Below are 16373 nucleotides of genomic sequence, written 5' to 3'. Positions count from 1 at the left end.
TCAACTTAATGATTAGCACATTGTAAATACGGTGATTTTAAATTTTTATAGCTAAACGGAACTCGACTGATGAAGCTACGAAGTCTATTTTTTATGCTAATAAGCTGTTTGTATAAACAGTTGAAATGGGTTTCCTACAGAAAAGTACAGAAAGGTTTTATTTCCATGTATGTTGTATGCTAACGTGGTAAACAGTCAATATGGCTGCTCTTAATGACAGTTTGTCCAGTTTTTTAAGCTCTATTTGACTGACATTATCGAACCTACTGCACATTGTATATTTTTATGCTAATAGAGTCTGAGCTTGTAAATCTTTTTAAAGAGACACGTCATGTTCTCGCTACAAGTGTCCTTGTGATGTTCAAGTGAACTTATCGTATTTTTGTCGGAAATAACGAAGCTTTCGTCGACACAGCAGCGCTTCCGCGGGGCTCTTCTGGAAATTTCTGCTGCTTATCCGTTAACGGACGTCCTGTTCAGCTGTGACGTGAAACAATGTCCGGTAGCCCTCAGGGTTTGTAGAAGATCTTCTGTCGTTCCTCGTGGAATATGAACACAGCTCAGAGGCTTTTTGAGTTCATGGGTAATTGTAAGCAAACGCCTGAGTGATCATATCAAACGCATGAGTAAATTCTGACTTGGTTTTGGGACGTCTCGTCATGTAGGCTACTACTACCTTAATATTGGTAATCGATGTTTTTCGACTAACAAGGCTGCTTACCTTGAACTTTCTTTTTGTATAAAGAAATGAAGTTATATTAAACACTATTAAAGTATGAGCCATACTCGGTTCTCCTGGCGTCGAGTCGTTCTTTTGGTCTGTTTGAATTGGAGCACGTGATCATCACAAGAGTCGCGCGCACTTCCGTTCATCACCGATTCATCATCAGAGCCAGACCTTGCAGAGCATACGGTAAGAGCATCCAAAAGTTTGGAAATGCTAAACATTTGGCAGATGAGGCGCAAAATTAATAATGATTCTGACGGGAAGGCTCTAGAAACACTGAACTCTAGAAAGTTTTGATTATTTAAATCATATATATTGGGTCAATATCACTGTAGGGTGCTTTTTGGTGTCCTATACATAACTCATTTGCCATGATAACTTAATGACTATGAAAGGTCTAAGATTAGGATAAGTTTTTATATTCATGACAATACTTGGCTCTTTAGATACATATTCAATCTTAAATAATAATTCAATCATAGCTAGGTGTGGGGGCAATAGCATGCAAACAAAAAACTGCATCCAAATATCAGTTCTCTCAAAATAAGAAAACATAGGCTACATGTGCGAATTGTATGAGTTTTTAAAAAACACGGTTTACATAAAATTTTATGTATTTATAATTTGAAAGCAAACAAATAACCCCGTTTAGGAAAGGGACATCATACTTTTTAGAAAATATAATTTTTATCTAAATTTTCCAATGAAAACGTATTTAACAGTAATATGGCCATGACAGGGTGGACATATCTTATAGTTTATGCTTCGAATAATGGCCCATAATTATCTAAAAAAAAAAAAAAAAAAAAAAAAAAAAAAAAAAAAAAAGTGTTGGAGCTCAGCTAATATGTTTCTGTAGAACTCGTGTGTACTATTTATGACATGACAAAGCGAATGGGAAATTAAAACCAACATTTTTGAGGGTTGAAAGGCACTCTATAGTGATATTGACCCAATAATGAGGTTTAGTTTAGAATTTATTTATAATTTTATTTTGCTGATGTTTACCATTTCCCCTCGTTTGTTACATGATAAATTCTTTAGAATTAATGTTTTCTTGAAGGTGTTTGTACATGAGAGTAAAATGAAAATGTGTTTTATCAGCATCATAAGGTAATGCTACAGTATATCAATCAGGTAAAAGGGATTTATTAATATGCTTCATGATTCCTGGGTCATTAAAGCACTACATGTGTGACCCTGGACCACAAAACTAGTCGTATGTGTAATTTTTTTGAAATTGAGATTTATACATATGAAAGCTGAATAAATAAGCTTTCCATTGATGTATGATTTGTTATAGGACAATATTTGTTTGAGATACAACTATTTGAAAATCTGGAATCTGAGGGTGCAAAAAAATCTAAACATCTCCTTTAAAGTTGTTCAAATGAAGTTCTTAGCAATGCATATTACTAAATCAAAAATGAAGTTTTTATATATTAAATGCCAAGAAATTTACTAAATATCTTCATGGAACATGATCTTTACTTAATATCCTAATGATTTTTGGCATAAAAGAAAAAAGGATAATTTTGAGCCATACAATGTATTTTTGGCTATTGCTACAAATATACCCCAGCGACTGAAGACTGCTTTTGTGCTCCAGTCACATTTGACTCTTGAGAAATTCAATTTTGGTCTAACTTCTCACTTATATAAACCGAGAACCTCTTTCATAACCCAAACCATTTGCTATTGTGTCAAGGTAGTAAAGCGCATTCATTTTTATCATGTTTGATTGACTTTTGTCAGCATTTTTTGTTCAAATGCCTGCACAAATTAACATGAATTTAATAACATTTTAAACTTTGTTCACAATTCAAGGTTTTATAAAACTTTGCATGCATTCAATAATTTGAAAGCTAACGTGATTAAATAAAGTATCACTGTAGTGATTTTTGTTCATTCAACTCTAAACTGCTGAAGATATAGTTATCATATATTAAATATTGTTTACTGAAAGCTCATGTTAAAGTCTTCAGGTTTTCTTGTCTACCTATTTTGGGCAAGAAGATTTTATCGATAACTTTAAAGGAGCCAGAGTAATAATGTAATTATGTTTCCAGCTTTATAGTGATGTTATTGACAGTGTTTCATAAATCAGGGCTTCCCAAACTGGAGTTTGTGAGGGCGTTAATGAAAAGCTAATTCAATCATAAAGTAACAAAATACAATTTTCAACTAAAAAGCTATAAAAAAAAAAAAAAAAAAAGTATAATGTAAATAAAATGAAATATCAAAAAATATATTAACAAAAACTGTATATATAAAATATGAAACTAGTAAAAATAGATTCAATATTTTTATTGTTTACGTGCAATGTTAATTTACTGAAAATATAAACAAAAATCTCAGGGGTATAAGTAAATATTTTAGTTCTAAGGAGTTCAGATGACAAACACAGTTTGATCATATCATAAATGAGTCCAGCATTCACTTCAGTTTAGAATTTCACTTTATTTTATTCTTATTCGACAGTGTATTTCTGATTATTACCAATGTGCAAAATATAAACCTATGGAATTGACTCTTTCTGAAAAAACAAAAAAACCTCACATTCATGGATTGGCGTTAATGTAAAAGCTGACACTCTAAACACTACAGAGCGGAGCAGATGTCATCAGCTTTAGGCATTAACGCCCATCATCCCCGGCGAGACAGATGACAAGGTTAAAGGTCACCGCAAAAAATTAAAATGGTCATTATTTACTCACCCTCTTGCCATTTACAGGAGTTTTAAAGATTTATGCCGCTCTTTTTCATAGCCATCACATCCATCAAGCTCCAAAAAAGACTTGCAGTCGCTGTCGTTATATGGAAAAGAGCTGCATGAAGAGCCTCCAAAATTCTCATCTTGAGAGGAAACAAACAACACAAGGGTGAGTAAATAGTACGTGTTATCAGGTGAACTCCTGATTGAGGGAATTGTCTGAATGAACCTCCAAAAAAGCAAATAAAATGGGTTGCAAAACAAAAGAGACTTTGATTGTGATTTGTGCGTCGTGTGTGTGAGGAAGGGGCTTCATCTTCAGTGCAAACGCAGCTCCAACCCATCAACACTGATTATCCTGTGGTCTAGCAATTGTCAGGATTGAACATACGATTCAAACAAAATAAACCTGATAATAAATAAGTGCTGGGAGGGGGGAAAAAAACAAAAGGGGCCCTACTGCAGCATATCACATACAATATATCTCTCCACATACAACATCTCTATTCGTCTGTTCAGCGTCGCTGGGAGAAACATAAGAAATACATTAAAAAGAAAAACCCCAAATGGCTACAACTGGGGAAAAAAAACAACAACTTATATTTGGTGACTAATTTAGTGAGCCACTATTTAAGAATTCTATACAATTTCTCATCTTAAATGCTATGTGTCTCATTCTAATATATTATCTCGGATTTATGTTACAAAAAAAATGCACTAGTGAGAACGTCGGCCAACGTCCACACAACAGATCAGAAAAACAAGAGTGCCATCTAGCGGCCCGTCACTATACAGTCAACATTAGCCAGAGGGAGAGTGCTTTCAATCTGAGAAAGAAACTAACAAGAGTCTGTCATTAACAGGGAAAGTGGATGCGTTCAACGTGGCGTCCAGAGTCACCTCAAAAAGAAAACGAAAAGCCCGCCAAAGAGATGAGAAGTGAAAAACAAAGCTAGGATCTTGCGGTCTCGTCCCAGCAGCACCTTTCTCAGGAATGCCACTGATAATCAATCTTTGTGAGATGACGAGGGAAGAAATCCTACTTTTGCACACCGTCCGTCTGAGAAAGGCTTCCCTCTATGCAGCAGGTACAGGACAAGTTTCATCGCAAATGAAGACGAGCTCTCAATCGCACCCTGTCTCTTCTGAAAGTGCTAAGCCTCCTCTCCTCATTGTTCCATATATACATGATTCCCTTTCGGGTGGGAAAGAAGCGTCTTCAGCCCCATACAACAGTCTCTGGAGCGCCTCGGTGTCCTCAGCAGCGGTGTGTCTGGGATCAGTTGGAGCTGGCGGTGATGGGTTTGTCCAGCTCGATGTTCAGGGGCGGCGCGGGAGTCTGCAGGCTGCCGAAACACGACTTACACACACGACTGGGCTCAAACAACTGCTGGCTTGGCACCGGGATCTTCTGATCGCAACAGCTGGCACAGAACACATTCCCACAATTCCTGCAGAGGTCAGGAGAGGAGGAGGAGGAAGTCAGAAAAAGAGTTTAGAAAGGAAAAAAAATAAAATAAAAAATAGAATTAGTGCCTTTATAAATAACTCTTAGAATTTAAACTAGGGAAGCCTTGAATATATTTTATATATAAAAACATTTATTTCCTGAAGAGAGGATCTGAATGCACTGAAACTAGGGAGAGGAAAAAAAGAAAGAGAAAAGCAATAACCCACATATACATATATATTCATTTAATAAGTGATATAATAACAATAATAAATTATATGCATATTTTTCATAATAAAATAATAACAATGCCTAAATTCACTAAAACTGAATGCATTAAATGTAAAAATGAAAACCATTATTGTTATTATTATTATTTATAATAATAATAATATTTTTAATTTAATAATTGTAATTAACATACAACATAACATGTTTTAATTGCATTAAAATAGAAGGCATTACATTTTGAAATAAAAACAACTATTTACATTTTTATATAATAATACAAAATACATGAATTCATTAAAACTGAATGCATTTTGAAATTAAAAAATAAATTCATATTTCTTTCACAACAAAATCTTAATGCATCTTAATACTTTAAAACTGATTGAACTACATTTTAAAATGAAAAAAAACTTTATAAATTCATAATTATTTAATTCCATAATCAGTGATAATAATAATAACAATAAGGAGAATATTTTATTTTTTAGTAATCTAACATGTGATAAATCAACATATGATGATTCTAAGAAATATACTCAAAATCGATCACTATTATTTTAATCTGCCGACAACCCTAATTTACGCACATTTTACGAGAAACACTAGACAAAACATATATTAAAAGAGCTCAAGTTCTTCATGTCCTGAACAGGAAATAACAGTGTTAAAGTGTTAAGTGTGGGAGGGGCTTCTTCAGGTCTGGACAGAACACAGCCCATGCAGATTTACTGCAAGAAAACATCTAATTGATCACAACTGAGTGAGAAGAGGTGCACTGACAGCACCACACGCTGTGTGTTACACAGAACACACACAAACATGCAGCCCTTCATACATTACCGTCACACACAACACACACATGCAGAGAGAAAAGAGACTATACTCTACAGAAAATCAATCACATGACCCTCCATTTCACATCAGCCATATCACTGACAACAGAATTTCTGGCCCTTATGAAGCTCATAGAATTACTGCAGGTGTATTCACAGATCATCATGGTACAGACGTCAGAAACATCAACATATGACCCTCATTTACATACTAAACCCGCTCAGTATTCACTCATTTCACATGCAAGGAGATTAACCGATCATAACAAGTCTTTCACATATGGAAAATAGTCTTAAAAGGTCTAGAAGATCAGAGAGAGTGTGGAAAACGGTTATGAAAAGCTGAATTATGACTGGTTTGGGTCTAAGAAATACTGACTAACATTATAAAGAGACTTCATGTGTTCATATTTTACACTTTAACAGCATTTTATTTTTCCCTGATGTCCTAATAAAGTTATATTTTAAGTTTGGGGTCAGTAAGTTTTAAAATAAATGTTTTTAAAATAAGTTTTTTTTATGCTCACCAAGGCTGCATTTATTTGATTGAAAATACAATAATACTCTGAAATATTATTACAATTTCAAATAAGTGTTCTCCATTGTAATGTCATTTATTCCTGTGACGTAAAGCTGAATTTTCAGCATCATTACTCCAGTCGTCAATGTCACATGATCCTTCAGAAATCAATTCTAATATACTGATTTGCTGCTGAAGAATAACAGAGAACGTTAACAGAGAAAGCCCGTGAAGAGATAGATGAGAAGAGAGCAGGGTTAGGTCACTCTGAAGCGATGCAGGGTTAACAGGACGTACAAGAGCCTGAGAATGACACGGAGAGGGCAATTCTCACCAAACCTCTTCCACACGCTCCTTGCCTCTGTGGTACAGGAGGAAAAATCAACTTTAAAACTTAGTGAGATTTCTAACTAGACAGTATTAGAGGGCATCATTGGCCAAATTCTAAGGATGCTTTCAGCCAACAAACAATCTCAGAATGCATGGTGGCCAAATTTATTCAGAGAAATAAAAAAAGACTGCAAATAATAGTTCGAATTTTCTACTGAAAATAATGCCAGGGCTCTAGACTGCGACCATTTTTTGAGAATGTGCGTCTTAAAATTTGAAGTGGTCGCATTTGTACGAGTGCATGGTCACACAGCGCGCGCACATTGTAGCAGGAGTCAGATTTCACTTTTCACGTGAAGAGAGGCGCTTTCAGCGCGAGCGCCAAGGTGCGCAACGGAGGATTTGGTTTTCAAACTAAAGTACAAGACCTCGTCTTAAATCAGAGAAGGTGAACGTTGATATTCTTGTAGAAAAAAAAAACATGCAAGTCCTGTCAGAGACAGCCAGTTTAGTTTTACTTTTCTTTTTGTTTTCGTTTTGAAAAGCTTGTTATTTTTGCTGTTTACCTCAAGTTACGCTATGGAGGCTTTTCTTAATTTTTTTAAATATTATTATTTATTTGATTCCTCATTGTTTGCTAAACATTCTGTAATTTATTAGTCAGTATATAATACAGCATGTGATGTGACCTATGCCATAAAGGTTATGTAAGCTAGTTTGTCATTGTAACATACCGTTTTATTGTTGTTAACAATGAATCCATCTTTTGTTTTACTCTTAAAAAGTGAAAGGTGTATAGATATAAGCAAAATAGACAATTATCTATACCAAGATCGCAAATTTGAAAGTGAAAGTGCACAAAAAAAGGAATTACTGTTCACAAAGTTTAAATCCCAAATAATACAGATGAAAAAGAACGGGTTGAATGTTGAACCCTTTCGTTACCATAGAACTATAAACTATGATAAAAGTTCATCAGCATGCATTGATTAATCAAATGTAGCAACAACAAAAAGCGACCAAATTATGTGCTCGTGCGACCAACTGAGAAAGTTGAGTGGGAAGAATGAGTCTAGAGCCCTGAATGCATACATATAGTTCCATCTTCAGTAGTTGAGTTTGAATTATTTATGTGCATTATGTATCTTTATGTTTATTAAGTTTATCATGTCAGCAGTATTGCAACATGCACTTCACTATTTGTGTGGTGTGCATGAAGTTGCTGCCTAGATGTCACTTGGCAGTCATTTGTGAGCCATTTCAGTCAGGATGCTGTCTACGTAGACAGAGGGCAGCTCATTAGCTCACTGCTGCTAAAAACTAAACCATGAACAACTTTAATAGAAAAGCATATTCCATCTTTTCAAGTTCAGTTCTGCTGTTCACATCAGTGTCGTGTGTCCTACATGTTGACTCTAGAGAGTATAGCTGTTTACTCACTGGGCAGTCTGCACTAGTTTGTTTAATCTGCTGTGTTAACTGCTGCTGTAATGAGTTCGGAGTCAACCATGAAACTCTTCTCCAAATGTTTCTGTTTACTGACTGACCGGAGGCAAAGGAATTTTAGAGAGGAAAAAAGGGAGGTTTTCCAGAGACTTCAAGAAAATGAGTCAACACTAATGCATCTGACCCGAAAAGAGGTACATAGAAAAAAATAGAGAGAAGACTGTAGAGGTGTGTGTTTGTGTGGCAGTCTGTGATGTTGCCTTACCTGCAGTGATGTTTTCTAGTGGCCAGCCAGAATCCTCTCTCACAGCCGTAGCACTGAGCGGCCAGATGATCCGGGTACCACCGGGTCACCTGTAACAATAAATAATATAGGCTCTAAATCAGTGGTTCCCAACCTGGGGCGCTCCAGAGTTCACAGCGGGGACGCGGGAGCAGATATACTTTGAGGTAGGGCTGGGCGATAAAACGATAACTATAATTATATAGTGATATAATTTTCTTCGAAAAACCAAGTTCGATAAATATTCAATTTAATGTTTATGTGGCAAAAGCGCTCAGATTACCATGTGTGTACGTAGGGGGGCCCATGAAAAAAAGGTTGGGAACCACTGCTCTAAATGAAAGAATCAATAAAAGACCTTAAAGACAACATAAAATGGCAGTCATAATGCATTGAACTTAAAGCAATGTGATCACTTTTTGAGTGAAAAAATGATGGCCTTGGTGAGCATAAGAGTCATCTTTTAGAAGATATAAAAAAATCGTACCAGCCCCAAACTTGTGACTGATAGTGTACCTTGTATTCGGTCTCCTTATAGCCAAACAAGTCTTTCTATTATAATAATATTGTGTACCTCAGTGTCCTGCTTGTCCACCTGCTCCCAGCTGGCCTCAGAGAAGAGTTCAGTGCTGCAGCGGGACAGACAGTTGGGCTCCAGGTTGAAGTCGGAGTCTGCGATTGAGGTCTGACAGAAAGATGAGAATAAGATAAACCATAAAACATCTGTATGTAGATATATGTATAGAATGCTATGTATTCTGTGATTTCATTTTTATTTCAGTTATATATTCCATGTATAATGTCTGTGATATCCCTTCCTCTGCATTTTGCCTTTTTTGTATTATTATTATTATTATTATTATTAATGATCTATGTAATTGCAAAAAATGCAATTAAAAAAAAAACATGAGCAAAAGAAAAACAAAGTGTGTACTGCTCACCACTTCATCACCCATGTCTCCGTTGAGTCGCAGCATCCCGGCGGCCTGGTGGCTCTCCAGACGGGTCCAGAGCTCCTGTACCTGCCTCTTCAGAGCTTCCACCTCCAGCTGGTGACCAGCCTCGATCTGCCGCAGCCGCTGCTGCACGGCATCCGTGTGCAGGGTCAACCCGTCATCGTCCAGATGGCTCCGGGCCGAAGGGGGTTCTGGGGGGCTGAAGCTCGGCCGGCCCAGAAACCCCAAGTGCAGGCAGCGATGGTGGGAGCAGGCGCCCCGTGCGTGGAGGGTCAGCGAGCCGCAGCTGGCTAGCGACACCTGCCGGCTGAGCGTGGCCCGTTCCCCGTTTGTGCGCGCCGCCCATTGCGGCGCGGAGGGCTCGAGGTCGGGGGAGTCTCCGTTGTACACCGGGTGGAGGAGATCAGTGGAGGGAGGAAAGGCACTGAGAGACGGCCGTTTGGGGGTGTTGTTTAAAGTCCTGGGATCGGTTGAGGCGCGGAGACCCTGTTTGAGGCACGATGATTCGGCAAGGGTTTTAAGAGGAGGTGGAATAGTTAAGGGTCCTGGACTCTCAGGCCGAACGCCCAAGTCCTCCGTAAGCGTCTCTGTGGAGCTCTCCAAAAGAGAAAGACATTTCTCCTGCTCAATGGTTTCTCGCCCATGGCCGTTACTCATAGTCCTGAGGTCACTGGGAGGGAAATTATTTGTGTTATGAGAAGGATTGTGTTCTTGTATCGTGTATTTCTCAACTACTACTTCTAAGTCTTGGCTTCCCTGGCTGAGAGCAGAAGATGCTTCAGAACTACAGTCTTCTGAAAAATGTCCATTGACATTTGCATCTCCAAGGCTTTCAGCTTTGCTCTCCTGAGCATCAGCAGTTAGCTGTGCCTCAACACTACCCTCTTCTGAACGTGCAACATCATCACTCTGTTCGTTCAGAGCAGAGGTTTTGTTAGTGTGGTCTGCCTTTGTGTATCTGTGGCTATCTGGTGGCGATTCGTCTTTTGTAGCTTCCTGGAGAATGTTCTCCATTTGGCCCACAGCCACACCAACTGTCAGCTCTGCCTCGTCGACGCCTTCCATCATTGGCAACCTGACATCCCCGAGCCACTCCCCATTCTCTGCGCCCCCATTGGGCAATGTTCCCATAAGCCCCACCACGGTTTGTCCGTTGACCCTCTCATCTGAGTCTGGAGATGCAGTACTGTCAGCTCCTGTCCCGATGTTGAGCTCCAGAGACCTGCGATGGTCCTGCCATTTCTCATTCAAACTGGGGTCACTGGAACGTCGATTGGAGGCCAGCGGGTTTCCGACTTCACAAGCGCTGGGCAGGTTATCGAACGAGCGGGTTTTAGGACGCCTGTGGGCACAATATAAGATGGAAACAAGCTCATGCCTTAATTTCTAAAGACTAAACGAAATAATAATGAATAATAATGTTCAGGTCAATATGAAACTCCATTTACACTTAATTTTACTTCTGTAAAGGCTGGAATACACTATACAGCTTTTACAATTTATACACCACCACACTTTCAGGTTGTTCTGAACACAGCAAACAAGCAACTCTTTGCTAGGAGACGCATGAAAAATGTTAACAATGTGTATTCTAAAATCAGCTCAAAATATCAAATATGCTTGATCTTCTCTTACTGGACGGAATCATAGTCTGATTATCTGTGAAATTTGTCCACTTAAATCTGCAGACTGACTCTGACTTTTAGCAACTAGGGTTAATGCATCCAAACCGTAAACCAGGGCAAAAACAGTGTAGTGTACTCCAGACATAAAGTGAAGTATTTCAGGTTAAAACACACAAACAGAGCTACTTTGCATTAATCAATTACCTGCTGAGGGGCTGGTCCTCAGGGTTGGCACCAGGTGCAGGGTAGGGGGCACAGGAGTCATCTGAAGGAGTTGTGGGTGAAGAGCTGGGTAGGTAAACTGCTGTCCATAACAGGAGATTGCGCACGTGACACACAGGATGAAGCACCTAGTACAAACAGCAGAGACAGAATATAATTATATGATTGATATTGCATAAAAATGGGTTAATCTCACAACAAAATGCCCAGGTCGTACCAAAAACAGATATTGCATAAAGACTTATTTCTTTCCTAGGATTTTGACTCAGACATGTTCCTGAGAGGTTTCGGTAAAATTTAGGAAGTTTTTTGGTTTAGTTGATCCAGTCAAAGCAGAAACAAAAAAAGGCACAGAACAAGACAGGATGTTTTATCAACTGCAAATAACAAGAGGCTATTTACATAGAAGTTGGTTGTCATCATTTTCACACAGACCCGACAACAATGTTGTTGTTTTTTAAAATACATTTACATTATTTGAAATAAAAAAAAACGTAAGTAATAAAATTACTAAAGATTAATTAGCTAATAAAACTAATGCAATTAATAAAATAAAATGTAAAAAGAAAAATTAGAAAGTAAAAATAAAATCTAACAAAACCAAAAAAAAAAAAAAAAAACGAAAATTGATTTAAAAGTAAAAACTGAATTCAAATATTAATAATATAAAAATATAAAAAAGTATATTAATGATCCTGTAAATATTTGTAAGAGTGTAATGGATAAAAGATAGACTGAGAGGAGTTGACGTACGGTCTCTGAATGAGAGGAGTACAGCATGTTTCTGAAGGAGCGGTTGGCAGCTCTGAGGAGAGACCAAACGGAGCAGGTTCTTTCCTGGATGTGTCTGTCCTCTCTCTCCTTCCCGCTGTTACACAGGAACGTCCCAAACAGACACGAGTACGTGTGCTGTACCAGCTTCACCTGAACACACAAAACCAAAAGACTAACAACTTAAAGTACAAGACACATGTTTAATATAAAAAAAAAACACAGGATTACGCCAACTACCAGAAAGGCTTCGTTGAACTCAAAGGAACATGGAAATTGTCTCTGGAGCTGGTGCACACAGTCCAACCACTGCAGGAAGACAGGACATCTCTCGTTCAAGTCCTCTGCGTTTTCTCCGTGACCACAGCGGTCTGCGAACTTATGACCGAAGTCCAACCACTCGGTCTCAACCAGCACCTGAAAACCCTGCCAGTAGAAACATGATTTTTCTGTTTATGATGTCAAAAGTTTGATGTTTGCTTGATGTCCTCCACAACACGCATTCAACAATAGACAATTAGAAATGAATGTCAAAAATACAGTGCCTGATCCAGCACTTAAAGGGATACTCCACCCCAAAATGCTAATTGTGTCATTAATCACTATTATACCCCCATGGATATTATAACCCGCACGGATACGTACTGTATAAACATTGATACGAAAACAGCGTATCCATGCGTTACTGATGACAGAGAATAGTGTACACCCTTTGCGTCCATCGGATGCTTTCCAAAATGGTGCTACGCTGACACAGAGGAGACGAATTGTTGAATAAATGTCGTTATTTTTATTTTCTTTGCATACAAAGTATTCTCGTCGCTTCATAAAATTCAGATTTTGGCAGATGGACTATTCTGACAATGCTTTTCATACTTTTATGGACCTTGACAGTGCAATTTACTATGCAGTCAATGGGACAGTCACAAGCCTCCCGGTTTTCATCCAAAATATCTTAAATTGTGTTCCGAAGACGAACAAAGCTTTTACGGGTTTGGAATGACATGGGGGTAAAGTGATTAATGACAAAATTTGCATTTAGGTGGAGTATACCTTTAAGATGACTCATGCATCTTCTGAGTTCAAGCTCCAAAACTACATTCATGTCCAGTTTTCCATTTACTTTTTCCATACAGACAGCTTGCTATTAGTTGTAAAAGAAAGTCTCTAGGCATCATACTCAGTAAAAATATTTTATTATAATTTAGTATTATTTATATACAATGAGAGTTATTATTAACATTTTGGATGTCATAATATTTTAACTTTCTCATTTTAATTTTAGGTTAATTTTGTTTATTAAAATGTTTTGTTAAACAGTAATATTACTATTTAGGTTTAATTAATTAGTTTTTCAGTTAATAATTTGTGCATAAACTTATTAGTAGCCAAGGCACCATTTCTATTATTATTTTTTTTCCTATGTATTTCTTTTATTTCTAATTTTAAAAATTTGAATAGTTCTAATTGTTGTTTTAGCTATCGATACCCATGCTAAAACATTCAACTGAAATCGATTATGCTGCCCACTTGCAAAATCTTGTGAAAAAAGGTACCAGATCTGGAAAGATTCAATATTCTTTATGAATATAGGTTTATTTGTTCGCAATTAAATTCTACCACTGGTATTGATAGCAAGAAACAGGTTCAAATGAAGCAAAAATCACAAAAGAAAATGTTTATATTTGATTTAATTAAAAACAAAAACAAACTAAAACTAAATCTGGCGTGACTTCATAAAAAAGTCATCCGAATGTAAAAAGTCTTAGAGGAGCTGAAACCTACCTCAAATATATTGCACCCTAACAAACAGGGCATAAAGGAGGATCTTCTAAACAATGAAGGGAACTGGTTGGATGATATTAGAGGTTATTAGAAACAGAAAATATTTTAATCACTATTATTTTGGCACAGACCCATTTCCCTTTTGATGTCAGAGTTTGGCCTATTTGGATGGTGTGAAAGCTGTAATCTCACCCCACACTGAGTCCACTAGTAAACACTAGGGCTGTGTATTGGCAAGAATCTGGCGATACGATGCATATCACGATACAGGGGTTGCGATACGATATATTGCGATACTGTAAGCAAGGCGATATATTGGGATATTTCTTATTTTAGAAATAGGATATATTTTTAGGAAAGCTGTCATTAAGAGCACACCACTATATGCAAACCTTAGCAATAAATAAATAAAAATTGTTTAACCAGAACACACTGGGATCTGCATTTGCAATAATCAGTCCCTGTAACATTCAACATTATTGAACCACTTTGTGTCAAGGGGGCAAAATTAAAGTGCTTGCAGGATTCTTTAGTTAAATGTATAAAATGTATTGTTTTTTTTAAAAAGACCATATATATTTTTAGACCCTGCTTTAAAGGTTCACAGTTTTAAGTTTACAATTGTAATATACAATGTCATAACATTTTGATCTGAACAAAAAATTACATCTGCTTAATATTAATGAAAACTAAAGTGCTTGCTGGATTCCTAAAGAAAACAAAACAATTGTAAAACAATAAAATAAATACAGATGTTCAACATTCTCAGAACCTTTCAACTTTGATTTCACAAGTTTTTTCAGTTTGTATTTATGTTCTGCGTGGAATCGCCGAGACAGCGACGCGTGCACCGCCCCAACTGCACAAAACGCCCCCAACACGAGAAAAAGCTGCAGCCGCGCGGCGACATTACCGCCCGGTAAGCGGCGGGACATAGTTGGCACCCGCGCCACGGTCCCAGAGTGGACGTTACCACAAAAGCCCAGGATATGACACTTGAGTCGGGATATGAACTCGAAACGAAACAACTGCCATGAATCCTGTATGATTTTTTTTTTTTAAATATCGATATTCCGTTTTTGAGAATCGATACAGTATCGCCAAACAAACTATCGCGATACTCACATGTATCGATATTTTCTGACACCCCTAGTAAACACTGGTCTGTACTGTACTGCTGCCTAGATCCAGCTGCTGCTAGAAAATATCTAGACTATGAAAAGTCACCCAAATAATACACTACATTCTCAGAAAAAAAAGGTACAAAAGCTGTCACTGGGGTGGTACCCTTTCAAAAGGTACATCTTCGTTCCGCTTCTTCCGTTTAAGGGTGCATATTAGTACCTTTTGAAAGGGTCGTCCTGCAGTGACAGCTTTTGTACCTTTTTTCTGAGAATGTAGTGTATTATTTGGGTGAGAACTATAGCAGAAAAGTGACTTTGTATTGTTCAATCGATGTTAATTAAAGTGTGTTTTGCTCCAAATATTTTAACATTTCCTCAAAGCCTTTGTCTATGTAAACATGTCCTTGTGAGTATTTCAAACCACAGGATTTTTTTTTTAATGGTCTTCCCCATTTTTGTTCATTATGTCACCGCTCACCTCGACGGTGCGGTAGTACGGGTCCAGCAGGAGTTTGGCCAGCGCTGCTATCTGAGGGGTGCGATCCCAGCCGTCTGAGCAGTGCACCAGCACAGGTCTGTGGTCACGGTTCACTGCGTTCACAACGAGGAGAGACGCCTTGAGCAAGAGGGACAGATGCTGCAGCCACTTGGTGCTCTCCAGAGCAGACAGCCAGCTACAGAGACAACAAAACTGACCATTACACACTTACATCTGAAGCATGTTCCAGTGAATATGGTTATATTACATAATGTTATGTTGAATCCTTTTTATAATTATGTATATAATTTTTATTCAGTAAAGGTGCATTAAAAGCAATCAAACAAATGCTGTTCTTTTTAACTTTTTATTCATCAAAGAACCCTGAAAAATAATAAATAACAACTGTTTCCAAAACAAATATGAAGCAGGAAAACTGTTTTTTGAACATTGATAATAATCAGAAATGTTTCTTGAGCAGTAAAGCAGCATTATATAATGATTTCTGAAGGATCATTTGGCACTAAAGACTGAAAAAAAAAAATCTGCTTTGCATCACATAAATAAATTGCATTTTAAAATATATTCAAATAGAAAGCAGTTATTTTACATTATAATAATATTTTACAATAATTCTGTTTTTACAGCATTTTCATTAAATAAATACAGCTTTGGTGAGCATAAGATAGATAGATATATATATATATATATATATATATATAATATTATACATTAAGTCTCTTTGGAGACTTAATGTTTTTCACAAATTAAAAATAAAGATTTAAAAATAAGCTAATGGTTGTAATGTCCAATGAATGAATGAGTAATTCTGCAGATAAGCTTTAACATTTATCCTTTAGTATGTCTGCATACTGAAAA

At 37.2% G+C, this 16373-nt stretch overlaps 1 protein-coding gene across 7 annotated transcripts in view; it reads right to left on the bottom strand.

Annotated features, from left to right (window-relative positions):
* Positions 1–3167: 3167 nt before the first annotated feature.
* The window catches only part of LOC306849418 (phosphatidylinositol-3,5-bisphosphate 3-phosphatase MTMR3-like), a 34876-nt gene continuing 21670 nt past the window's right edge, over positions 3168–16373 (bottom strand). For 2 of the 7 annotated variants that reach the window (XM_079384414.1, XM_079384419.1), the window contains exons 13-21: positions 15495–15690; positions 12348–12533; positions 12090–12260; positions 11319–11464; positions 9475–10831; positions 9108–9218; positions 8516–8604; positions 6809–6835; positions 3168–4891 (exon numbers count right to left, since the gene is read on the bottom strand). In XM_079384414.1, coding sequence (XP_079240540.1) covers positions 4720–4891; positions 6809–6835; positions 8516–8604; positions 9108–9218; positions 9475–10831; positions 11319–11464; positions 12090–12260; positions 12348–12533; positions 15495–15690 — 2455 coding nt within the window. In that variant the 3' untranslated portion in view covers positions 3168–4719. Of the gene's footprint in view, positions 4892–6677; positions 6836–8515; positions 8605–9107; positions 9219–9474; positions 10832–11318; positions 11465–12089; positions 12261–12347; positions 12534–15494; positions 15691–16373 lie in introns of those variants that run through there. The other 5 variants (XM_079384416.1, XM_079384420.1, XM_079384418.1 and 2 more) reach the window with 5 other exon arrangements.

The sequence above is a fragment of the Barbus barbus genome (assembly GCF_936440315.1).
Source record: "Barbus barbus genome assembly, chromosome: 29".
NCBI classification, from domain to species: domain Eukaryota; kingdom Metazoa; phylum Chordata; class Actinopteri; order Cypriniformes; family Cyprinidae; genus Barbus; species Barbus barbus.
The sequence above is the reverse complement of the archived record's forward strand: the minus strand, read 5'-3'. Positions and strand labels throughout refer to the sequence as shown.